Here is a 25,767-nt window from a genome sequence, read left to right as displayed (position 1 = left end):
CTGACAGAGGACAGCAATTAATGGTGTATCTCTAATAATTTACTGAAGCTCACTCCCCTGACCTTTCTGTATTTAGATCAGCAAGAAGGGTGCGTAATGAGGGCCGCGAGAGGGCAATCGGGTTCTTACAGCTGGTCAGGCGAATTAATGAGAATTGCTTGGCAGTTCACCAAAAGCAGACCAATGAGGGCTCTTCATAAGAAAGAAAGAAAGAAAAAATCTTGAAGGTGGCCAGTCCATGGGCTGGATTTGTCAGATTTCTAACCCACTGTAAAGGAGAACAGTGGTTCTGTGTTTTGGAGAGACACCACAGCCGCGGGCGAGTTGCCTTTGTCTGACACATTTCAGAAACCCTTCTGCTCCTCCACCTTCTGCAGCTTCTCGCTCCCCCTCCCCTGCGTCCCTTTTCCTCATGTCATTTAATGTTGCTGTGTCCTAGGGGAGTAGGGGAATAGTGAACACTCGGCAAGGTGTTCTTCCCTTCCTCACTTGAGCACAGGGCTGTCAATTTTCCAGCTTTCTAGACCACACTCATCACCAGGCAACTCAGAGGCAAGGGCTTTTGTAAAGGAAACTCCTGGGAGCCAGGTACCTGATACTTTAAAAACCTTCCCCTCCACACCTCCTCCAATCCCTGCAAACAGCAGAAAATTGGTTTATCCACTCAACCCTCATGCTGTCATTCACCTTTGACCCAACAAATTAATTTCTGGGAAGGTGGAGGACTTGCATAAAACCAGAAGTCACCTGTAAATTGCCGATGTTTATATTTCTGATTTAACTAGCATGGCTATGGCAGTCCACGTGCTCTCCCCTTCCTCATAACTCTCCATACACTCTTCAAAGTGAAATGTCACTTCCAGTAGGCAATAGTTACTGGCTGGTGGCATCCCTTTGAAATGATCTGGCAACATTTCCCTTACCTTGTGACAGCCTGGATTGAGGCGATGGAAGCACCGGAGCTGCTGTGTCCTGGAGGAAGATGGAAATGGAAGTGCATCCCCGCAGGGTAGGGGCAAATACCTTCCCTCTGGTGCGGCTTCCCTTCTGCAAGCCGTCCTTGCCACAGCAGACAGCTTCTTGACCTCCCCTCTCCTCCTCTCCCAAGGAGACAGCTGCTCCCCTTATGTGGCCATCCTTCAGGGCATGGATGCTCATGGGTATGTGGAGCAAGTTGGAAGCAAAACCATGCGCTTGACTTATACTGGCCATCTACTTGTCTACTCAAATGAGCAGTGAGTGCTTCTGCTTTTGACTTGCAGAGAGGCAGAAGGGTGTCGTGGGCACTGCATCGGCCTTGCATCCATGTTGACATCCCTCAGCCCCTGGCAATGGCGTGATGGCCAAGGGCTGCCGAGCCTGGCTTGTTCTGCAAGCAGCACTTCTGCGGGTTGCTTTCTAGCATTGCCAAAATCACCGCCCTTTACAGGGTTGTTTTTATAATCTGCTTTTGGGGTACAGGTGTAAGGGCAAAGAGACTCATCACATGTAAATAAACAAATAAGCATGGCTGTCCAGTTTGAATGGCTATGCTGTCAGATGCGACAAAGGATTTTGCAGCGTGTGCTGCAAGAAGATACTTAAAATCTCATTCGAAACCTGTCAGCTTCCCTACCCCACAGAAGGGAGATAACAAACAGCACATACTTCAAAGCTACGTTTTAAGGACTAAAAAGATGTTCACGCGGGGCTTTGAAAACGCACATAAATCATAGGTGTAACACCAAGACCTCGTTTATTTGAAATGGTGGCTGCGTGCAGTGCAGCCTTGACCTCCCCTTGCTGCTACGGGCCAGGAGGCTGCCAGCCAGGAGGACACGGCTGCCTGGCTGCCTGCCTCGGGTGGCCCCAAACCCGGGTGCCAACCCCTGCGCGTGGCCCCGCCAGCAAGAGGGAAGGCGAAGGCTTTGTTCCCACCGCCACATCCTTACCCAACGCTAACACTGTCTTCGGGGAGGACAGAAAACAAGGCCAGGCCTCGGGGAAGAGGAAAGACGCAGCAGGATTGGGGTCGACCTTGGTGGCTGAGCACTGTGGTGGGGGAGACGTCTGCCCGGGTGGTGGCACCCTGCCCACTAGTTGCAGGCAAGCTGACAATGTCCCGTTTTAGAAGAAAGGGCTGTATTTTTCCATGTCCTATTTTCATGCTAATTATGTAAATACTTTTGGAAAAAAACCCCACCAAACACCCAACACTGAAAGAGCGCTGAGGTTGCAAATCTCAGCACGGGACTCATGGCCTCGCCAGCCCCTGGAGCCCCGACAGCATGTGGTCACGTTTGGGTTTCTGCAGGACCCCTGCTTTGTTCGGGAAATGGCAAGTGGTTTAGGATTTCCTTTCCAGCTGTGCAGGACTCACTGCTCCGTCCCGGGGCTGCCTGCAAAGCCACGGATCTTCCACACGTGCCCCACACACAAAGTGCTTTGCAGGTATTACTGCCCCCCCCACCCCCCCCGCCCCAGGCCTGTGTGGTAGGTAGGAGACTGATGTTGCTTCATTTTCCCCCTGTCAAAGGGACGTGTGGCGGGACTGGGATAAGTACCTTCAAGAGCACCGCCAGGTTCTGGGATCTGAGGCACCTGGGCCAGGAGTTTCGGAACATTTGTAATTTTTACCATGCTTTGCACAGTCAGAGCACAGCTTGAAGTGCAGTGGGGGGTGCTCAGCACTTGCAGCCCAGGAACGAGGGCAATATCCAGAATATCTGCAACAGAATAAAGGAAATGTCCTTTGGTGGAAAAGCCAGCAGGCAATCGCATCCCATGTGCACAAAGAGGCTGAGTTATGGTTGCACAAGCACTCACGTCGCTGGTATTTCCCGATACCTCGGTGCTCAGCTGCAACGCCAGTGGAAGTTTTTCTCCATGGTATCATTAGTACCAAGCTCCGCCGCACCCATGCCCGCAGCTGGGCGAAGCCAGGGGGCTGAAGACGATGGCCGTGCGGTGGAGCGCAGCAGCACGGGTGCTCGGAGCATGCCCCGGGGCCAGCCAGAAGCAGGGTGGCTGCCTCCCTGCCACAGCCTTGCTGATGCTGCCCCGGTCGGCCTCATCCCCTCCACAGCTTGCGACCTCACCGGTGGCTTTGGCAGCAGTCAGACGATTTATGCACCAATGAATACATATGATGGCAGTGTGCGATGTGCGACAAAGACCCTGTCAGTTGGGCGTTTGATACCTGTGGTGGAAATGCAGTTAAACACCGCTCTGGAGACAAGCAACAGCCGCTGGGCGTTATTTAGAGGCCAGCGTTGCTTTCGTCGGTGCAGACTCTTCTACCTGCTGCCACGTACGGGCTCTGTGCGACCTGGTCACCTCTATGAGATCCCAGGCTTCCAGCTAAAAACCCACCCAAGTCTGTGGGGATTTGTTTTCCTTTGTGGCACAGTAGACACCGATGCAAATCGAAGGCCCTTTATAAATGCTGCAGACCAGCGCTCGTATCTCATATGCCTTGCTAGACATACAGATAATCACTTGGGATATGCTAGGAAGAGCAGTATGCACCTAACGGCAAACGCATCGCTCCCCAGCATCGTTGACACAAACCGTAAAGCTTCCCACCATCACGGGGTGAATCTGTCTGTGTCTAGACAGCCTGATGTCTTGCATTTGGGTGGCTTCCACAAAGCTTAGCGCCAGGGGGTACCGATTGGTGTAGCGTTAAGAGGGTATTGCTAGGCGGACTTTCTCTTTCGTAAAAGACGAAATTCTGGATCGGTTCTGGAAAGCAGAGTCTTGCTGACAACGGGGTCCCTAGGTGGGCTTCCCCCCCCCCCCCCCCCCCCCCCAAGTTGCCAGAAGGCGTCCAGTCACTTGTCCGCAGCAAATTCCCAGCCGGGCGGCGGCCGCCCGAGCCCTGACACCGCTTTTTCCCTCCCCGGCGGGGCCGGAGCCGGGAGCGGGGAGCCGGGAGCGGGGAGCGGGGAGGCGGGAGCGGGGAGCCGGGAGCGGGGAGCGGGGAGGCGGGAGCGGGGAGGCGGGAGCGGGGAGCCGGGAGCCCGGAGCGGGGCGGCGAGGCGCGGGGCGGCGCGCGCGGCTGTGGGGGGGGGGCGGCGCGCGGGGCGGTGCGCGGGGCGGCGCGCGCGGGGCGCGCGGGCGGGCGCGGATCGCGGCGGCGGCGGCGGCGGCGGCGGCGGCGGCGGGGATGGCTTTCGAGGCGCTGGCGGAGGCGGCGGAGCGGTGGTGCGCCCGCACGCCCTTCCAGCTCATCGCCGCCGAGGAGACGGAGCGGCGCATGGACTTCTACGCCGAGCCCGGCGTATCCTTCTACGTGCTCTGCCCGGAGGCCGCCTGCGGCGACAATTTCGTGAGTGCCCCGGGAGGGGACCGGGACCGGGACCGGGACCGGGACCGCGACCGGGACCCGGGGGGGGGAGCGGCCACGGGCGCGCGTGGGTACCCGCGCGTGTGCATTGAACGGGCGGGCGGCCTCTGCGCCGCTTTGGGACACTCCCCCCCCTCCGTCGGTGCAGGTCCCCGGTGCTTGGGGGAGCGCCCGAGGGGGAGCGCCGGGGGGGGTGGGAGGAGGGGGCCGTGCCGGCAGGGGCGGAGGGATGCCGGGATGGCGGGCGGTGGTGCCGGGCGCCGCGGGTGCGCCCGGCGTGTGGGCCGGGGGTGGCGGGGACAGGGCGGGGGGATCCTCCCCAGCGCGCACCACAGTCTGCAAAATGGAGTCCGCCGCCGGTGGGGGGCGGCCCCGCGGGCAGGGCTGCGGGCAGGGACTTCCCCCCCCCCCCCCCCCTCCGCCCCCGCCTTCCCCATCACCCCGGCCCGGGGAGGCTGCGGGGAGGGGGGGGGGGCGGGAGAGGAGGGGTGCGAGCGGCCCCCGCTCCTCCCGTGTCCCGCGGGGGCCGCAGCCGCTGCTCCCCCCGCAGCCCCCTCCGTCCTCCCGAGGTGCCGGGACTCGGCGCAGGGACGAGCGGGCTGGCAGGGCTGTCACGGCAAATGGAGAATGGGCAGGAATAAAATGGAGTCAGGATGACAGGAGGGCCGCGCCACCCCCGCCGCCGCGCCGGGGCTGGGCGACCCGGACAGGTGCCGGCCCGGCGCCGCCGCCGGCTCCCCTCCCCGTCCCTCGCGGAGTTCGGCGGCAAGTTTGTGCAGAAATGGCACCGGGAAAACAACCCCTGGCTTTGGGATTGGGGGTGGGGTGGGTGTGTTCCCCCCCCCCCCCCCCCAGCCCTCCCGGTGCTGAGCAGCAGTGCGAGAAGAGTTAACCGAAAAGCGGCACCTCGCCACGGGGTTTGTAACCTGCAAAACTCCAGTTAAGTGCAATGAAAGGATTTTATTTTATTTTTTTTAAAAAAACTAGCTCCTAGTGCAGACCGTTATTGTAGGAATGTTGTAGGTCCTTCCCTTGCCGGAGCAGCGTGCATCCCTAGAGCTGCTTGACAATTAAATCCCTTTCCAACAGGTAAGTGCAGAATGAACCCCTTTCACAGATGAGCTCGTGGAAACAAAGAGCAGTGAAATGACTTCTTCAGGACCACAAATGCCGGCGAGCAGGACATTTATTTATTGTGTTGGGCAGATGGTCGTGCTGAATTATGAAAGAAGTTATCTGGAGTTTAGGTATGCGTCTGTCCAGGCATACGTGAGTCCTTCAGCCGCTGTCCTGGCCGTGGCAGTGGAGCATCTCTGGGTGTGGATTCTCCTGGTCCACAGCGGGACTAGCCCTGCACACCCACCTCCCAGCACCGAGGAGCCCGTCAAACCCCGGCACTCATTCCCTTCTAGAGATGCCTATGCTCGGAAGGGGCCATGCCTACTGGACCCTTAAGCAGGGATATGTACGAGTCCAATGCAGGACTAGGCTAAAGCTGTGATTGGATGCTAATGATACTGGAAATTGCCAAGAAACCTCATTATTTTTCTTAGATGTGTATTGTTTCTTTACATGCTGCTCAATAGTCGAGCGGACTCTTTCAAAACAAGATCTAGTCAACTTCTTTTAAAAAAAGCTTAAGCAGTTTCAGGCCCTATTCCCATGCTTCCAACACTGGCCAATTTTTGTGGGTTTGCAACCACATTTTCCCTTTTCTTTTTGGCAAATATTTTCATTCCAGGGTTGCTGTGGGAAGGACTCCCCGCCCAAAGCCACCAGTAGTAAAACTGAGCAAAAGGGCCAACTGCTGTCAAATGCAAAAAACATAAAACAGTGGAAAACTAGAGGCAGTGTTTTCTTCTGTCTTTTTTTGGCATAATTACTTGAGGCAGTTTTTGTAGTATTGATACTTTTAAGACAGGCAGATAGGTGTCATTCTTAATTCTTTTCCTGTTGATGGTGTCTCTTTAATGCGATTAAGAACCACTAATAAGCTGATTCACCAGCATCGTGTTTTTGGCTCCTAGTGCACTGTGGGGCTTCATTTCTGCTCCCAGCTTGGCTATCTTGTGTTTTGCAGTAATTTTCTTTTTTTTATGTTCCAGAAGATAAGTTTCCTTTCTACCTGCAATTACAGGCTAAAGTTTATTATAAGGAAACTTAATACAAGCCAGGGGACTGATTCGCATTTGCACTCCAGCCTTATTGCATGGCTTCAGTAACAGAATGGAGTGTGACAGTGAGTAAATATAAACAGAATTCACAGTGGCACACTTTACAGCCTTTTTACACCCTGTGACTCTGATAAAGGAGCCTCACATTTAATAAGTATCTGGTGCCTGGTATTCTTGTTCTCTTTCTTTACATCCTCATTTCATAATAATGCAACTTAAAAAGCTGAAGCTATGTAGGAGGTGCCGGAGAAGTCCATGATAACCCACTTGTAAGGAGGAAATGATGAGCATGATGAACTTGAGGAGGAGAAAAACATGGAAAGGTTGCCAAGATGCAAACTGGGGGGAGATTAACTCTGAATTTTCTATAAAATCAGAGATTCCAGATCACAACAATCATATAATTTTGATTTCCTGTAAAGGTATCATTAGGCTAGGTTTTTAGTGTGCCAGGGATGCAGAAGACCCATCTAGATGCCTATTGGCATTTTCAGTACCACCTGGACACTAAAACTCTGAATCAGCATTTTAGATAGATGAATTACGTATAATTTAGCTCTTGAGGCTCATGGTGTTCGCAAAAAATTAACTTGACTTGTGTAGCCATAACCAATGAGGGTGGGGGTTGTGATGCTCTTCCTTATAGTCTGTCATTTGTTTTGTCCCTGTGTTATTGCTAGTATTCAAATTGACCGATAAAGCAAATAAAAATATGATGCCACCTTGATGCAAAATATTCCTAAAATATTTTAGAACAGAGTCAGCAAGTCTGAATATTTTCTGCAAGTCCAATTACCTCCACAAAGAAAAAGTTTTGCTGCCACGCTCAGCAGGTGGGCTGGTTAGAAAAAGGTGGTCCAGCAAGTGACCTTCTCATCCAGCAACACCGAATCATCTAAAAGCATGAGGGAAAGCAAACCCCTCCAGATGCAACCCTATGAATTGCCTCAGCTATGTACTGTGTGTAGGTGCTGAACTAAATAATTCAACCGTGATCCTAGGTCAGCTGAGGTGGAAATTAGTGGCTGTCTGCTTTTGTAGTGACACAAAGCAACTGTGAGCAAAACTGGGCAAGCTTGGAAAACACATACTCAGATGATGAGGTTAATATTTTTTTAATTGCGCAGCCATGGCCGAGCACTGTGGTCCACTGGTTTGCCAACAGCCCGCTTCTCCGACTGCAAAGAGATCCTCAGGCATTGCGGGGTGGGGGGGGGGGGGGTGTCCAGGAAAAACATCTCTGTATGTGCAGCCTCACTGACTGCTCTAACTTTCTAAGCAGGAGCTGAATCCTCAAATTACGTTTGTTTTTACTTTGAGAAGCCAAAATTCTTTTTGCAGGTTCCTCTGGAGATGCATGAGTCAGTGGTGAGACTCAGTTCCTGCACTGCCTCAGTGCAGCGCTGAACATCCACAGAGACCTGTAGATGCAGCTGAACTTATAGGTGTTATAACCCTGGTCTTTATTACGGCTGAGTTTTTGGGGGAGGGGGGAGATGAAATCGAGCCATTTCTGAATGAGATGTGTGCACTAGTGGCGTGTGTGAGTGCATTTGTTGCTACAACCAAAGTTTTAAATCTTCTGCAGATGTGGAAATTGTTGGAAGCCTTACTTGCTTACTGCCTTATGATGCTATGCAGAAAAGTCTCTTCAAAGGCTCAATGATCAAGTTACTCGCTTAGGTTTTCCCCTCGTGTTAGATCATCTTATTCTGTGCTACTGCTGACAAATTCACACTGGAGTCTGAAACGTGGTGCAGCTTGAAGAGACTGTAAAAACGTGATAGGACAACATGGGGTTAACTTTCCCTGGGAAACAAACTAGCTATTATTTATAAAAGGGCAGGGCCTGATTTTCATTTATGTGGAAGCTCCTGTGTATAGCTCTGGTAGTCAAAAGAAGCCACAACTTAAACAAGAATCAGGATGTTAGCAGTCATAATCGTTTTTTACATATAAACAATTACAACAGGTTTAGCATGAGCCATGAACTGCCAAGCTGTAACGTCCAGCTCTTAAGTTTGACACAAAGATTAGAACTAAACGGTTATTGCTAATGCCAAGTATTAAGAAATCCTGGGCCAGACCTCCAGAATCTCAAGGCTGTTCTTAAAATGTGATTTGAAAGTGTTCATTTGATATTTTAAAGAGGGTTCATTTGAGTTCACTTCATGTACCTTCTGCCTTTTTAGGCCATAGAAATCACAAAGTGCAGGCATTTTTTATCTTTTTTTTGGTAAATAGAAGCTGGGATTTGGTTGTATATTTATAGGACTACAAGGCCCATGACTCTAAGATGGCATGAAGTATGAGACTCGTGGTATGTGCCTTTGAGAGTTAGCAAGACTGTAAAGAACTTATTTTTATTGCCAGACTGGTTAAGAGGTGACTCTGGTTACATGGAAAAAGCAGAACCTACTCAGTAAGGCAGGGCTCTTTTCATAACAAAACATTTCACCATGTTTATGCTTGTAAAATGCAACAAGCAGCAAAGAAAATGTAGGTCAAGTGAGGCTCATAGCAAGGCAGTTACAGTTTTCATCTTAAAGATGCAGCTTAGGTGATGTTAAGTAGTGTTTTCTTTCAGTAAGTGTAAAACTGCATCCCTGGCAGGTATTCACCATGGAACAGGAAGGCGACATGCAAGCCTTATGTTAGGGATTGAAACATCTGTTGTTCTTACTCTTTCCTTGTATGTTAGTTAAGCTTCAGAGAGACGCTCCTCTTTCCTTTTTTAAGCATAACCTCCTGTTTATAGCACAGTAAAAAGCTGCACAGCGCTTCAGGGAAAAAAGCTGCTGTGCAAAAACAGAGGTATAAGAGTCTTAAACCAATTTTGCAGTGTCACACTTTTCTGTGTAGCAGACCATCTTAAGACAGTCCCATGGACAAAGTCTTCAGAAAGAAGGTCTTTAAAAGTATGTGTTCGCTTGTGCTGCGTGCTGCCCTTGTGTGCAAGAAGCATTGTTGCCTGAGTGCTTCCACCATTGCTCGTGAGCTCTGTTTCAAACAACCTTGTTGCAGCAGAATAAGCATCAATTTTGGGAGAGGCTTCACAGAGCCAGGCTGGGGAACCAGCATCTGCAAAACAAGAGCAAGATGAGAGGAATATCCCAAATGGATTTAAATGTGCCTGCCTGGGAACAAAGATTCAGGTCTAGGAGAAGTAAACTTCAAAACAGGGAGGGAGACATGAAGTGTCAGGATGTCGTGAGTGCTCAGATTTCTCTCCTTGGCTCTGTGTCTAAGGTGCGGGTATATTTTGCATCTTTTCTTCTGCATTGTCAAGAGAATTACACATCAAGTTCCACCTCCAGGGTCACATCACACTTGAACTAATGCTAGGAAGACAGAGAGATCCTTTAGCTCTTCCTGAGGGCTTCATTGCAGCAGATGATGCAGAAGAAGAAAAAACCCAATAGGTCTTCCAGGTCTGAACAGGGCTGATGTCAAATGAAAACACCTTTACTCATAAAATGTGCATGTGCAAGGCATGTGTATCCTTCGTTGCTGGTGCAGTCATAAGGCTGCATTCTCTTCTGGATCGATTTCCCTGCTTTCTGATGCATCATATTAATAAAATCAAGGTTTCTTCTCAGAAGCATGGCTTCTGAAACAGCCTGCAGTGCCCGTCCCCATTGCGGGTCTGAACAGCAGGAGGCCCAGTGTAGTTTGGCAGATGTTTATAACATGTCACCTTATAAAATCACGTGGAAAGGCCAGAGTGAATTCCTGTTAATGCCTTTTCTTTCTCGTATTGCTGTTGGCTTTCAGCACGTGTGGAGTGAAAGTGAGGACTGCTTACCTTTTCTGCAGCTTGCACAGGATTACATCTCCTCCTGTGGGAAGAAGACACTCCATGAAATACTGGAAAAAGTCTTCAAATCCTTCAGACCCGTAAGTGCTTCTTTTTACTTTTAAACATTGACATTTATCGGTGACTTTTAATAGGATAGCACTGGATGGAGCAAGGCAGTTTTTCTTCTGCAGGGAGTTACATCTCCAGTCAGCTGCATGGGCACAGGGATGTTAGCACATAAGCTACTATCAGGCAATTGGAAATTGTTTCTTGGAAGCCAGCTGCCTTTTTATTTCCATTTCTGTGTTTGAGAGGATGAGATTCCTGGGCAGGGTGGGAGCCCAACTGGTGCAGCAGCCGGTGGCACTGGCTCCCCAGCTGCGCAGGGGCTCTCATCCTGCTGATGCAGCGCTGACTCCGAGGAACGGGATGCAAGTCAGCGCTGTGGGAATTTGTGGCAGAGTTATGTCCTGGCACTGGAATTGGGGAGTTTTGCAAGGATCTGAGTAGCGAGAGTAAACCTCTGGGAAGCTGGAAATACGGTTTGTCCTGAGAGTAGTTTGTTTTATTTTAGGGTTGGGTTTTTTTCCCCCAGGTGGTCCAGATTTTTCTCTCAGGATGGTTGCCACTTGGTATTTGCAAACGCCAGTTTGGTCACTGAGAAGAGGTTGGAACAGAAGCTGGGTTTTGGCAGGGAGGGGGGGGTGGTGGGGGTGGTGTGTATTTTTCTGGTTTGCTGCTACTCAGCTTTCTCTGTCCTTGTTTAACACTAAGATTTTGGTCAAAGCCCGGGTTGCATCAGTGAGGTGACTTAGGCCGGCTGTTGTCCTTCATTTTTGCCAAATCCTCCCTGTTGCACAGCCTCTCCTTTTGAGAGCCTTGGGCTGGGTAAGGGGCTGGTGCAAAGCAGAGCAGAGGTTTGTTGCCAGAGCCACGGTCCCATGATGTCCATGGGAAAGCTGACCGATGGACATTTTTAAACTCAGCTGAAAATATAGACCTTTTTCCCTCTTCTCTTTTTCTGGCTGACTAATCGAGAAGACTGAAAATGTATCCCAAGTATTTAGAGTGAAAGGGAGGGCCTGGAGTGCCAGTATGAAAACACCGGCCTCCCTGTGTTACACCCTTGCATTGCCTTGCTGCAGACTGCCGCAGCTGGTCGACATAAAAGAGCATCATTTTAAAGAATCCTTTGAGAGACTGGAAATAAATAGAACAGATGCACACTTTTCTTAGAAAGGACTGGAAATCTGATCCATCAGTACAGCTGCTTGTAATCGTGAAAACATACAAAAATATAAATATGTTTCCCAGAACAGTATTCAGCAGTTGGATCTTCATCGCTGTTTTCTCCTGCTCAGAAAAGCTGTGTCTTTGAGGAGAAACTTCCATTGGTTAACTAAAGAGGACTTAAAAAAGACTTAATTAAATTGGTACAGATCACTTATTTCATTTAAACCACATTTATTTCAGCATAGCTTAAGTTGCTGAGAAATTGGCTTCAGTCAAACCAAGTTAAGCTACTCTTCAGAATAAAAAGGTTCAAAGCAAGGGGAGCCATTATGCTCATTTAGTCTGGGCCTTTCATTAATACATCACATTTCACCCCATGATTCCTACCACTGAGCACATAAATTGTGGTTGAGCTGGAGTGGATCTTTTCCAAAGACATCCAGTCTTGATGTAAAGTCTTCAGGTGACTTAAAGGATACAGCACTACTGGGCACTTGTTCTTCTCATCATTAGTTACGCTCCTGTGAAAAACTTTTATTTACAATGTGCATTCTTCTAGTTTTGCCTCCTAACTGTTGAATTTCATTGTGCTTTTGTCTGCTCACAACCAGCATCCTCAACTGTCAGAGACCTCTTGCAGACTGTAGTCAAGTGCTTCTTCATTTTCTCTTGGATGCACCACAAAGATTAAGTTTCTCAGATTCTCCTTTGACCTAGTATTGAGAGATTTGCATCAGTGTAACAAAACCGGGTTTATCATTTGAGGTATAGTTGTGTGTAGACAAGTCTAATAAGAAATGTGTTGACATTTTTCCCTTATTGTAATTATTAAAAAGAGCACATGCGTGGTAGGATAGATTTTTAAAAGAGAAGGGTATTACCAAAGATGTATGGAAACAGTTATTTTGCACCCTCAGGCCTTTGCAAGAACAAAACCATTTTTCATCAGTATTGGAAAATAATTTCCTTGGCATTACTTTGTGCTGTCCCCCATCCTTTCTCTGCCGGCCCTGTCTTGCTAATAAAACCACCTTGCTGTCAGCTTGGAGGTAACAGTGCATTTGCAGGGCATTTCTTCTCTACTGTCCCAACCGAGTCTGCTGTCAGAGACCAGTTTGGCAAATTTCAGTTTGAGAAATGGCAGTTCAGGAAAATTGCTGCTGAAGGTCAGACTGGCCTCTTCTAAAGTGTCTGATGGTCCTGGCTACTCAGTCTGAGACACTGAGGAGGGGCCAGGTTTTTAGCACGTGCTTGGTAAGCACCTTCTGAAAGTCTTTTCCATTTCAGTATTTTCAGCTGGACATCCAAGATTATTAAACAGTTTTCAAAGTCTTTGTCGGGGTTCTTCAAAGGGAAATGTTTAGGAGGAGACATTAGTGGTGCACCTGCAGCTCTCCATGCCCTCCTGCATGGCACAAGCATCTGCCCTCCTGCATGGCATGAGCACCTGCCCTCCCTTAACCAAGGGCTCCCAGCCCAATTTTTGCCTGGTAACACAGCTCAGCCTGCTCTGCACATTCATGGTAACAGCCCAGCCGTGTCTCTGCAGGCTTACCACAGGGCTTGCGGCATGGGAAGGGACTGGCTGCTCATGCTGCTGGGCCCCATGTTTCGGAGGTGGTGAGAGCAGGGATGCCCAGAAGTTGGCATCCCTCTCAGTGAGAGACAGAGATTTCCCTCCGCTTGCCGCTCTTCCCTGGGTGCAGGAGGCAATGAGGGTGGTCTGGAGGCTGCTCATCAGCCTCCACTGCTCTCAGGCATCTCTCCCTTATGATTCATGGGCATAAACACAGTGCCAGGGCAGGATATTTGTTTAGACAAGGCTTTCAAAAAGTGTCGGTTAACCCTTGACAGCTAAACCGCATCTCTAAATCCTGCTCTAGACAAGGTCAAGCTGTTTCTTTGCTGAAGGTGGTGGGGGGTATGTCATCTCTGCCCATTACTGCCTTCCTGCATTGGTTTCCACAAAACTCTGTCGTCTGCCTTATTATCCACTTACTCAGGGAGCATCCAGCAGTGCCAGACACCATGCAGGTACATGAAATAATATCAATAGCACTGGGCTCAAATACCACTATTTGCCTCAGAGCATCTCATCTCCTCTGATGCCCTTGTCTCTCTGGTGCCAGTGGTATGTATCCATGCTGGTGCCTGTAAGCACATCTGCCTGGAGACTAAGCCCTTCACACTGGGATTCGACAGAACCATGTTATCTCTAGTGTGGCATCATGTGGACCTCTAAAGCTTGGTCTTGTACTTGGCTTATTTTTCAGTGTGTTTGTGTGTCAGCTTTTGGTAGGAGGCAATGTCACTCTGCTTTCGTGAGTTTGCAACTTAAAAGTACTAGGTTATTTGTATGAAATCAGGACATTTAAAAATAGTTAAGAGAAGGAAGACAATAAAAAATAAAAAATGCCTGAGGGATGTTGCACCAACTGGCAGAGTTTGCAGAGAACCAAAACATGAGTCCTACAGTTCAGTAGCAAATTCCAGGCTCCCTGATTGAGCTTACCTTCAGCCTAAAAAGCCTACATCTGAACTGGGGAGTCTGCAGTGTAAAAGCCACTTATCCTGTATTCATTGAATTCATACACATCCCAGTGACCTCTCCTTTGCCTCCAGATGGGTAGTTTGGCCAGCAGGAGTAAATAGATGTAGTTCAGGCGGTGCTGCTGCTGGTCGTCCTCCCTCCTCACCACCCTCCTGTCCTCCTTCTCGCCACACATCCCCGCCTGGCAGTTTTCTTCCCCTTGGCTGTTTGGCTGATGGATCAGCTCTCTCTTTCTACACCCCTTTCCTGTTTTACCTCTTTCCTCCTTGTTTTCGCTCTCCATTAAAGTCCTTTCAAGTCTACCATGTAGCTGATACTTTAATATATGAAGTAGATATGGACTAGAAGCAAAAACTAGTGTGTTTGAAAAAAGACAAGGTGCGAGTTGGTCTAGGGTCAACTCAGGCCACCTTCATAATCTTATTTTGTCTTCATCTTTTATACACCCTCCTTCTGTTTTGACCCAATGTTTGTAGAGCTCCCTGCACTTTGGACCCTGATCCTCCATCCTTGGGGTCAGGGTGTGGGCTGATTTGTCACTGCAGTCCAGAGAGCAGTAAGGGGTTAACAGTGGTGGGGGACCATAGTCCTGTGGGAAGCAATGAAACGTGACCCCTAAAAGCAGGACCTGCACCTAAAAGCAGGACCTGAATGGTTGAGGTCCTTGGTGCCTTGGAATATCCTAAAGTGTCCATGAGAGAACAAAACTGCACCTCTTTTGGAGGAACACCCCATCCCATCCCATCCCATCCCATCCCATCCCATCCCATCCCATCCCATCCCCATCCTTCCTACACTCCATAAAACCACTAACGTCAGCAGCATCACTCTTTGATTTATGCTGCACCAGGGAGAGGAGAGCTGGGTGTCCCAAGGGCGAAGGGAGAGGGCATGTGTAAAAAGCAGGGTGTGCTCCCCATCCTTCGGGATTGTGTGCGTCTTTGCAGTTCTCTTGGTGTATGTTGTGTTTTCTGTGCTAATTTTGCATGGGAAAGGCTTACGGTATCCCATAAAATGAAGACTCATGTGGCTCATTTCCCTGCAAATCAAGGAGGGATTGTAATCGGAGCTGAGCAAAAAAAAATGTGATCAAAGCTCTTTCCACTGGGTGATATAAACAGAGCAGAACAACACTCACGTTTACTTTGAATACACCAAATCAGTTTAGCAAAAATAATACTGGTGGATAAGAAAGTCTAGAGGCCTCACTTTTGCATTTTAAAACCTGAGTATTTTAGTTGTAGCTTCAATATGAAACAAAACCCCCACATCCTGAAAATGAACCAAGTAGCTTCATGTTCAGCTAAGCATTTGATTTGAAAAATATGTATGCATAGGAATATTTACTCTTTGTTCTGCTCAGAAAACATTTTCAGCTTGGGGTCTCTCTGTAAATATTTTTAAAATGCGAAGGAAGGGGTTTAGTCAGCAAATACTCCTTCCATTTCCCTGCTGAAGAAACCCTGTAACTAAAAAACTGTTTTTCTTCCAGTAACAGTGGGGAATACAAGCTTCACTGGACCCAGAGGCTAATTCTGTGCATTGTATTTGTGTCCACTGAATAATTTTGAATGTTGATCACAGACTAAATCAATTTAGGTCCCTAAAAATCTGCCTCGTCACAGCCTTCTCATTTTCATGCTACCACCTAGCAAGTGTCACCCTCTTCCTGATTTTTCTGGGCTTTGCCTCTTTCGAGAGCTAACAGCTGCGTCACTCTCCAAACAGGATGTTGCATGTATCTGTGCTGCTCTTCCAGCTCTGGCAAGCTAAATACATGGTATTCCCAATAATGCCTGGCATACAATTTTGCTTTGTGGCTATTAATAGCTGCTCGTGTAGGATTCTAATATGAGATTTCCACAACAGATGCATTATTTTGACTATTATTTGGTTTATCTGTCTTCCTGACTTCTGTTGGCTTGGCAACCTTTTGGAGGAAAGGGGAAAAGTTCAAACGTCTCTGTTTACTCACTGTGAGGGCTTCACCCAGCATGCAAGGCTTCTGGTGTGATGGATTGAAGGGTTCAAGAGAAGCACTTAACATGGTGGGATCTTTAGGTTTTTAGGGACTCCTTGCCTACTCCATGCTAGCCAGTTCTGCATGAGAATGCTTTCTTCTTTGGCTTTTATAGGGTTGCTGAACACAGTCTTAAACCGAGATAACTACTGCTACAGTACTATCATGGTTCTTTCTGAAGTTAAGCCACTGCGAAGTGTAAACACTCAACAATTTGTGATATGACCTCAGGGAAGAAGGTGAAGCTTTTTGCAAGTCCTTTGCTTTGATTTTATTTATGTCCTGGTCTCTGAGCACTTAATTTGGTGTGAGGATGGATTTTCAAATCTTTATCACAGGGGGGAGAGAGTGTCGAGATCGTTACGCAATACTGTTATTCCAGGGTTTGAGGTTTTCAAGAAGTGGCACCTAGGTATTGTGTGAAGATTTGCAGCGAAGCTGCATGAGTGGGTAATTCGCTGTTACACAGTATTTTCTCTTCTTTGTAGTTACTTGGGCTTCCAGATGTTGATGATGATGCATTTGAAGAATATAACGCAGACGCGGAAGAAGAGGAACCAGAAGCCGATCACCAACAGATGGGTGTCAGTCAGCAGTGATCTTCTGAGAAGCTAAAAAAATTTGGAAGCCTTTGGTACCAGGTGGGGTCAGGTGGTCCCACGTTCGCTTGTTTGAATTCATACATCACATGGGGATATCTGGCTCCCAGGATAAAAGTTTTACAAAACGGTTTAAAAAAGAAAAAAAATAATAATCTGTGATAAGCTTTGCTAAGAAGTGACCTGAATTTTGCTCCTGCTTCAGTGGGTTTTCTATGGAGTTGTCTTGGTAGCATTCTGCCATTATCAGTCTAGAAGTAGTTTTGTCACTGACTTGCCTCTTTGATTTATGTTCAGGAGTGGCATTCACTGACATGAATGTAGAGTACTGAGAATGTAGGAAGCGTGTGGTGAGAGTGCCGAGTCCTCCTCGTCGGTAACCTTTCCAAGGAAACCAGTGTGGAGAGCAAACGCGACTTGTGCTTTTGTTTTTAGTTCAACAGCTATGGTTTTTGACAAAGTACCAAACTGGGAGAGATTTCTCCTTAAAAACACTAGTTTAATATGGTTGGTACTGCAGAAGTGCACGTGAAGGCTTAACAAAATTAATGGGAAGTGGGAAGTCCAGGGAAGTATTGGTGTCAGATGTATTAGTGTTGTTTTACTGACACCCAAGTTTACAAGTGCTGGATTAATAACTGAGAGTAATTAGTATCAGCAGTACACATTATAACCAACCCTGGTTCTCCAACACCATTTGATCGAAGGCCAAATGCTGCTTTCGTACAAATCAATTAAAAAATAGCCATTGCCTATCTCACTTCTGCATGAAAACCAACTTTAAGCTTTGCTCTTTTTAATACACTGCTAAATTATTACTCAAACCTCACAGCATTGTGAATTGAAGTGCAACTTAACTTTGAAGCCATAGGGGTATAAACCAGCACCTGGCTCTTAAAATTATGCTGGATATGTTCCTCTCCCTGGGCCTTTGAGCTAGTCTGGACAGTTACACCTCGCTGGAGGGGAGCTAAAATACTACTACTTTGGCTGATACAAAAACTAGTGAGGTTTTACTTAGCTGGGGACTCGCTCCCCAGAGGGATTTGGTGGGGTCTTGGTATAAAGGAGAAGAAGACCCATTGTATTTTATACCAATTTTGCATGGATTTAAGTGACTCGGATGAGTGTCAGACTGTGAAGATGTGGGGTCTCTTTATTTACTTGCCTTTTGTACTGAAAATATAAGAAGCAAAGGGGATTCTGTTGTAATACAGCTGTTTTCCATAACTGAGCAAAATGTTTCTAAATTTACTCCTTTTTTCCAATTTTTTAAAAATCGTGAAATGAAGGTCACATGCTTCAAAAGCCCTTTTATACAGAATTACCTTTATAAAAACAAAAAGTGAGCGACAACTCACTCTTGGACAACTCCTAGAAACAACTCGCACCATTTTGAAAACCCTGTTGTTAGCGATGTCTCCTTTTCAATAGATTTTTTAAAGGCTTTTTTTTTCAAGGTTACTTAAGAGACCAAGTTTGCTTGGTGGTTTACATTTCTGATGATGGCTTGAGAAATGTATAGCACTTGATTTTTCCAATCTGGGGCAAAGACCTTCCATAACCAGGACGGTGTGTCATACCTGAAGTATGCACAGAAGTGTCTGCAACACTGTAAAAGTTGGAGTTTAAGAATATGAAAAAAAGTGGAAGAGAAACAGAGCTTAATGCAACTGTGTACATTCTTTCAGCATGCAGGCATAAACATGGTAGTCGCAGCACATTTTCTATGGACTAGTGACGTGAGAACTGTGGCAGTTCATTGTATAACACTGTACAGCAGCAATAGGCTTTTTGCTTACTAAAATAAAATGTAAGACCAGTGGTTTCCATCCCTGCTTTAAGTCCCTAAGTTTTTCTTTCCTCTCCAGCTAAAACAGTCACTGTAACCTTAAATAGAGCCTTGCTTTGGGAGAACCTTTCTCTTCATATCATCCAGTCTTTTGGCTGCGGCTCATACAAGTAGATCTTTTGGGGCTGACTTTCCTCTGCTGTAACGTAATGCAAGACATAATTTGCAGTAGCGCAAGCTGAAGGCAAAGTCCTGCCGTTCAGGTTTGCTAGCCGCTTGCACCCGTTTTGCTTAGGTGCAAGTGGCTGGCAGCGACACGCAGGTGCACGCACCCACACGCGCACCTACACGAGCCCCGGGCACGGCTGCGTCGTGAGCTGGGCTGCGGGGTCGGTCTGACTGGGAAATAACCCTCTGCCTTTTTACAGACAGGCAGTTTTCCAGCTGGATCAATCCCACCGTCTGGTTCAGCGCGTCGCTGCACAAGATGAGTGCCAGCACAACAGAGGGGAGGATGCAGGGGTGGACGTGGGTGGTAGCTGAGGACCTGCAGTTGAAGGTGCCTGGCACAGTGTTAGGGGCCTGTGGCCACAGTGGGGATGCAGTCTGAATTGGCTGAAGTGCTGTGAAGGATTGACTCCACAAGGCTCAGTGGAGAGTTGGGCTCTGGGTGGCAGCGGCATAGGCAGGAATTCATGAAATGAGGAAAGACTGTGAGGTCCAATGCTTGTAATTGCATACAGGAGGTTGTAATATGTACTGTGCTCTGCTACCTTTCTCTGCATATTGATTGAATTGTTAATGAGCGGTTGAGCATTAATACGGTTGCAAGTAAACATAACGCTGTAAATTATGTAGATATATTATTTTCTGTATTCACTAACTCACTTTTTTTCGGAATGCCATATGCCATTTGGGTGACTTCCACAGCAGACTGCAAGTGCTGGACAGCCGGGGAGCCCTTCTGCAGCGCTCACCCCTGCAAAATTCCCACTGAAGCCAGCGAGATTTTGTTCAAACGGGACCTGCAGGACTGGGCGCTCCAGGGGATGTGTGGGGCTTGGTCCTGCAGAAAGCTGAGCTCTCTTGTCCCCTCTCACTTTGCTGGGAGCCGAATGTGTTGAGCCCTGCTGCTGAACTGAAGCATGACCAGGCAGCACTGAGAATAAACTGGAATTTTATACATAGAAAATTTAATTTACATGTGTATTAAATGTGAATGAGTATTAATATAGAATGTATTTTATCAAAAAATACTGATTACTTACTTTGACCAAATACATTTCTGTATTACCGTGTTACTTGTTCCATACTTACCAAACGATGCAAGAGATGTGGAACTGGTTTAGTTGTATTACAAAGTATTTTTATATTTTATTTGTAGTTTATTTTTCCCTCACTCCCACCACATATTGAGGTTAGTAGCCATTTGATAATTAACCAGGGGTTGCATGACCCAGTGGCTAGGCTGCCAGACTGAAACACAAGATTTGCAAACACATGCATAAATGCTTGCAAGCCTGGGGACTCGGTGAGAAGATGTGGGTTCAGAGCTCTGCCATTGCCGTGCCCTGAGCTTCGGGTGCATCTCGGTGGCTGGGAATTCGAGGCAGGCCTCCAGTTGTGCATCCAGGCCTCCCTGAAATTCAGTGGGAGCAGGGTACCCCCTTTGAAAGTCTCACTTTAAGCCTTTTGTAAAAGGGACCATTAGTATTATTTGTCCACCAGTGTATACAGTGCTTTTAGATCTGTGGGTGAAAAGAGGTATGCATTATCATTGCCTATCCTCGAAGCAAACCATTAGTGAAAGGACACAGAAGAGTCTCCCTTTTCCCTTGCCCTTCTCTCATAGGCATTTCATGCTCTAGCTAAATATAAATACACCAGAGCAGAGCCTCTTGCAGAACTGGCACTTCTGAATATGAGTTGCATGAATGCAATGAGCAGAGTGCTGCTTGGGGGATGAGAAATGGATGGGATGCCAGAGGGAAGAGCAGACTTCAGAAATGTAACAACTTGTTTGGGTAGCAGGGGCAAGAGTGAGAAGGGTCCCTTTCAGAGAGATGCTGAGATTTCTGAGACAGCCCAAACCATCCTGCCAAGTATCTGCTTATTGAACCTATGCAGCTTATAAAAAAAACCTGCTCTGGACATTACTGGGGTCTTGAGCTTGGTTGTGTTTTTCCATTAGTGTCCTGCCTGATGAATGCATTGAGATGGTTGAGAGAGGAAGGAATGGAGAAAAGGCAAACTAAAAAGCTGCCTTCTCCTCTCTTCCCCAACATTATTATTTATGATATTGTGTGAGTAGGTAGGAGCAGCAGTCAGGGAGCAGGAAGCTGCTTTATTAGGTGCACAGTGACATCTCTTAAAAGGACTTGCTCATGAGAGAAAAAAATTGGCAGAATGTTCCCTCACAGAAATGTGGGGAATGCACACCCCTGAGCATGATGACCTGAATCCTGCCAGATTTCAGCTCTACCGCCTGCCCTGCTCTGGACTGTTTTCCAGGCAGTTTCCCTCTGTGCATAGTGCTGTGCCTTTGAAAGTCCCGTGCTTGTAAGAATGCCCGTTTTGATAGGAATAGCCAGAGTTAGTTTTCCTGCATCAGTGACCTGCACGCTAACTGCTGCATCTTGGCACCATGTCCCATGTAAGGTGTGCTGTGTGAAATGGTGTCTGGGGGCAACAGGGAGGAGTTTCTGCTACAGCATTGCTTAGTAGGTAACTGCCCTTTCCCCTTCTACAAGGTGGGACATGAGACTGTGACAGTAAAAGTGATTGCAGTAATGTTATGGACGTTGCTTTGGAAAGCTTCCATACAGGGCAGATTCCCAGCCTCTTTCAGCCTGTTTCTTGACCTTTCACTGGGACCCAGGGCTGAAGTCCATGGCTATTTTACTCATAGTCAGCTTTAGCTTGTTGCAGGAGGGGAGGTTACCGCTTCATCCATCTTTACCTTGTGTCCACCTTTACCCTTTGTCCATCCTTACCCCGTGTCCATCCTTCCCTCGTGTCCAGCCTTACCACTTTGTTCTTCTCAGAAATTCCCACTCCCAGAAGAGGGGAAGCAGAGGAAGGGGGAGAGAAACACCTCTTACCTCCCACAGCTTGCAGCCAGGTGCATCAGCGAGAGCTGCAGTTCAGCACAGTGTGTTACCAAGCCATTTGGTCCTTTCTGCACAAGGCAGCACCTTCTTACAGGGGGATGAGGTGGCATGGGAGATATGTTATCCCTTGAGGACCCATGAGTGGTCTATGCTGGACAGGGGTTATGCAGAAGAGAGCAGTCATTTTAGGTGCCAAACCCCAGATCTTTTCACAGGGAGTGATGCCTAGCTAAATAATCCAGTCTCTGAAAATGATGACCCATTGAGGCTTTCCAAGCTGTGCATCCAGAAAATGAGACCTCTCTGGCTGCCCGTCGCTGGAGAGAGCCTGGCCCAGCCTGCAGGCAGGTTTCGGTCTGGCCACAGGACATGGGAAATTGGGAAGGATCCCTTCAGGGGGTCTAGCTGGATGCCCCTTTCTGTAAATCGCTGAGCAGAGGGAAATGCTTTGTTTTATCTCTTTAATTCTGGCAGGATCTCCCCTGCTCCCCGGCAGCCTGTCTCTGCAGCCAGCTGCAGCTGGGAAACCTTCACGTGACAGCCAGGCAGAAGTGACTCAGGGCAGTGGCTCCTAGACCCTGTAACAGGCTGGGCTTGAGGTGATCCCTGCAGTCACCATGGAGCTGAAGGCTCAGGGACATCACTTCCAAGGCAGGTACTAAAATAAAGAGATTCCTTAAATTTGTTCCTTATCTCTGATAGGAAAGACTCTTGAGGGCAGACCCTGTCACCTCGGGTTTTTATCGGACTTCTTCTGAGACTTACTTAGTTGCCTTGTTGGTATCTGATGTCTGTGGCAGGTGTACAAAGGAAACCACTTACCCACAATCACCTGTTCAGTGAGCCAAATTATAATTTACATGCTCTATGTTTGACTTTTTTTCTCATTGCTGATTTTCTTTTAAAGACAGACAATCCATAAAGGCACATCTGCATTATTGCAAACCCAAGTTTCTACACAGCCACGTAGCACTGCACTGTCAGTATGAGCTTGGTCAGAAACAAATATACAGATTAACAAAAAGGGCGTTCATTTGTCTGCAGAAAAAACTTCTTTGAACTAGTTACTGCTGACTACAGTAAAGCTCACTGATTTAATGTAAAATACATTGAACTTTGAAATTCCCTTTCTGTACCGACATGCTGTTGCTCATGTAGGCAAAGATCAGTGGTAACACTGCATGTAAAGGATGTCTGCTTTCATCTTCGGGGGAGGGCGTGGGGTGGAAATGTCAGCTCTGGATTTCAGTCAATGCAATTTTTTTTTGTTGTCAAGTTTTCCTTTACTAATGCAGGGACCAGTCAGACCTCAAGATGTCAAGCAGAAATTATGTTGTGCCATGCCATGCAAAGGCTGTCTCTGCTGTGCTTCCCACCATTTTTCTGGCTGGAAGATCTGTCTTTGGGACTCCAAAGCTGTGAAATGAGTCACCAAAAGATGTTGCCCTTTTGTTCAATGCTTTAAAAGGTGTAAGCCTTCAGTGGAGCCCTGCCTTTCTTCTGATCCTCATTCCTCTCTGACCACCGAGACATCAAATCTAGCAGTGTCATTACACCATGAGCTTGCCATTAAATAGCTTACCAAACTCTGATGACTGATGGAGTCTTTTCTCTGTGAGCAAAATTAACTAAATGGGGATTTTGAGGGGCTAAAGTGTACCTACAAAGCATGCGGCAAAGAGAATGAGAGGCTTGCATTTCCTGGGGACTGTCGGTGCGTGGTTAGTTAAACACAGTGTTTGCAGCTGTAAGGAGGAGAAAATGATTTCATCTGAGCTTTGGACACTGCAGAGTAAGCCCTGTCTTGCAGGACAGGACCCAGAACTACCAGGTGGTTTGGTTCGGTGCAGTCTGAGGCAGTGGATTTGCTGTCAGAAGATGGGAATTGTTGGTTGTATTTGTGGATGAGCCAGTATTTCAGACCTCCCAGGTCCACTTCTGTTTTGCACAGGTTAGAGAGACATCCGTTCTAATCAAGAGACATGTAACAATGCTGAAATGCAAATTGGTGATTCTGTTCAACTCATTTGTCTCTTTTCTTTAAACACTGCACTTTTAATTGCCACTTTGACATCTTCTCACCCTGATCTGAAGGAATGCTGTCAGTGGTTACCTTTTGTCATGAGCTTCTTTCTGTGGGTTGAAGAACATCTTCCAGCCCATGGAAGAGCAAGTACTTTAACTTAGCACTTGTCTTGTGTTTTTTGCACTCCCCAGAGCACGAGCGCTGAGTAGGAGTGTGCCAATTATGTGCCCTGTGGTGCGTCCAGAGCCCTCAGCGTTGTCTATACAGCTGTTCCTGTGGCTGGCGGAGTGCCTGCCAGGACTGACTCCCTCATGTTGGTGCATGGTCCCAGCAACACAAGCCCCACAACCTCTTGAGAGGGACCTTTGCATGTGGTGGAAGCCACTGTGACACTTAGGCTCTGGCTACATATACAGCCACTCTTGTGGAAGAGGTGACAGTCCCAGCATGTGTTCAGCTACTTGGAGGCTGCTGCCTGCTCAGGTCTGCTGGATGGACTTCTTCCTGCATCAGAAGGTCGAGTGAACTTAAACCGTTTAGATAGCAGCTCTCTGCAAATATGGACCTCAGCCTAGGGACAACAAGCTTCCCTGCTGTGATGGGGAGCTCACGCACAAGGTGGTGGCTGCAGCTGGGGGCATTCTGCCATGCAAGTAGTTTTGCCCCAGCCCGGGTCTATCCACACTCCAGGTATACATCATGCCTTCCCCAAGTCAAGAAGTCAGGATATTCCTGGGCTATGACAGGTTTTGGCTTTGTATCAAGCAGAACAGATCCATTAGAGTGTGCAGTTTGTGTTGCCTCTGTAGGCTCCTGGCTAATGCTTTGTATCCTACCACAGCTGTCCTCAAGCAGAGTCAGCTGGGACATGCAGATACCCCCCTCCTTCAGCAGCTTCATGTGCTGTTTAAAGGAGCGCATCAGATGTTATGCTTTCTTTCTACAAGTCTTTGTGTTCCTTCTTCTCTGTGACAAGGTTTTTGCTTCCACCACTTGCTTAGCGAGTAATGAAATGCCATAAAAAAGCATGTTTAACTTTATTTCCAATGCCTAGGTGTATGCATCCATGCTTTTCACCGAGTAGTGCTGTAGTTGTGACACCAAGGCAAGGTTTTAATATTTTTATTAGACAAACTGATACAGAGGGGGGTGAAAGCCACAAGCTCTCAAGCTCCCAAGTGCTTCTCCACGCTGAAATAAAAGCAGCGATTATATGGGGCAGTCTGATAGCAGGTAGTATCTTTCCACAGCAACCTTACCTTGCCTGTACACTTTTCTTAAGGTATTGCTGCTGTAATGGTGCGATGGGAGAGGCAGCGTTGGAGCCAGGTTTTTATTTACAGCCTCTAATATTGCTAAAGGGCCCAGAAGTGGGTGTCAGCTATGTTATACCCACCACAGGGCTCCTTAGGAGTGTGTGAAGGGCTGTAGCATGCCGTGAGCTTTGAAGCCCTTATGCTTTTGGGTTTGTAGCAGTCCCCTAGAGGTCAGCAGAGCCTAAATTTTAAAGCAACTCTAGCCGATGGCAGCATTACAGGCATAATAAAAGCAAGGTTGCTTCTGGCCTGCAAGACCCTGCTTTTGCTCTCTTGCAACTTCAGCTCTTGCTGGAGAAGGACTCAGGCTGGGAAAAAAGGAATCGGTGCATGGGATGAAAAGTCCTGCTTTGGAGACGCATGGGCTGAGAACTTGCCATGGAGAAAGACCACAGAGAGGAGGGGGAAGAAGCAGCTTGAAGATGGGTGCTGGCATTGCCAAAGCTGCATAGGGCAGTGGAAGCTGGTGCCTACACCTCTTGGCTCAGTGGTACCCACCCCTCCTGGGACCGTGGCTGGACTGCACTAAATCAGTAGCAATGGCCACTGCAGCCGAACTTTGTGTGCATCCACCTGCACTCCAGTGTTGCAGTGGTATGGCTGCTGGTCACACTGGTCTGCTCTCAGCCTTGAGCTGCGCCCCCAGTGCTGTGCTGGCCTCAGCCACGCTTCAGCTGCTGACCAGATGTCACCTCTCTGCATGCCCAGGTCCTTGCAATCCCAACCTACCTTTCACAGGCACTCATCTTACCTATCGTCCTTGCCCAGGACTGGAGGTGGAGCTGGGTTTTCCCTGGACCTTCTCAGCTTCTGGGGCTGG

The 25,767-nt window shown here is 48.0% G+C and overlaps 1 protein-coding gene across 1 annotated transcript; it reads left to right on the top strand.

The window, feature by feature from the left end:
• Positions 1-4,079: 4,079 nt before the first annotated feature.
• MTURN (maturin, neural progenitor differentiation regulator homolog) lies at positions 4,080-23,167 on the top strand. Its single transcript, XM_049817324.1, has 3 exons — positions 4,080-4,309; positions 10,276-10,398; positions 16,593-23,167. Exons 1-3 carry the CDS (start codon positions 4,148-4,150, stop codon positions 16,701-16,703), a joined length of 396 nt encoding a protein of 131 aa, XP_049673281.1. The 5' UTR covers positions 4,080-4,147; the 3' UTR covers positions 16,704-23,167.
• The last annotated feature ends 2,600 nt before the right edge of the window (positions 23,168-25,767 follow it).

The sequence above is a fragment of the Accipiter gentilis genome, chromosome 14 (genome assembly GCF_929443795.1).
Source record: "Accipiter gentilis chromosome 14, bAccGen1.1, whole genome shotgun sequence".
In the NCBI taxonomy this organism is placed as follows: Eukaryota; Metazoa; Chordata; class Aves; order Accipitriformes; family Accipitridae; genus Astur; species Astur gentilis.
Note: the sequence above shows the minus strand (reverse complement) of the source record. Positions and strands in the feature narration are given on the sequence as shown.

Bases quoted from the DNA above. Each gene is read 5' to 3' on its own strand.
- MTURN (XM_049817324.1), top strand. From the start codon at position 4,148: ATGGCTTTCGAGGCGCTGGCGGAGGCGGCGGAGCGGTGGTGCGCCCGC. The intron at 4,310-10,275 runs GTGAGTGCCCCG...GTTGGCTTTCAG, and splicing joins CCGCCTGCGGCGACAATTTC to CACGTGTGGAGTGAAAGTGA. The intron at 10,399-16,592 runs GTAAGTGCTTCT...TCTTCTTTGTAG, and splicing joins TCTTCAAATCCTTCAGACCC to TTACTTGGGCTTCCAGATGT.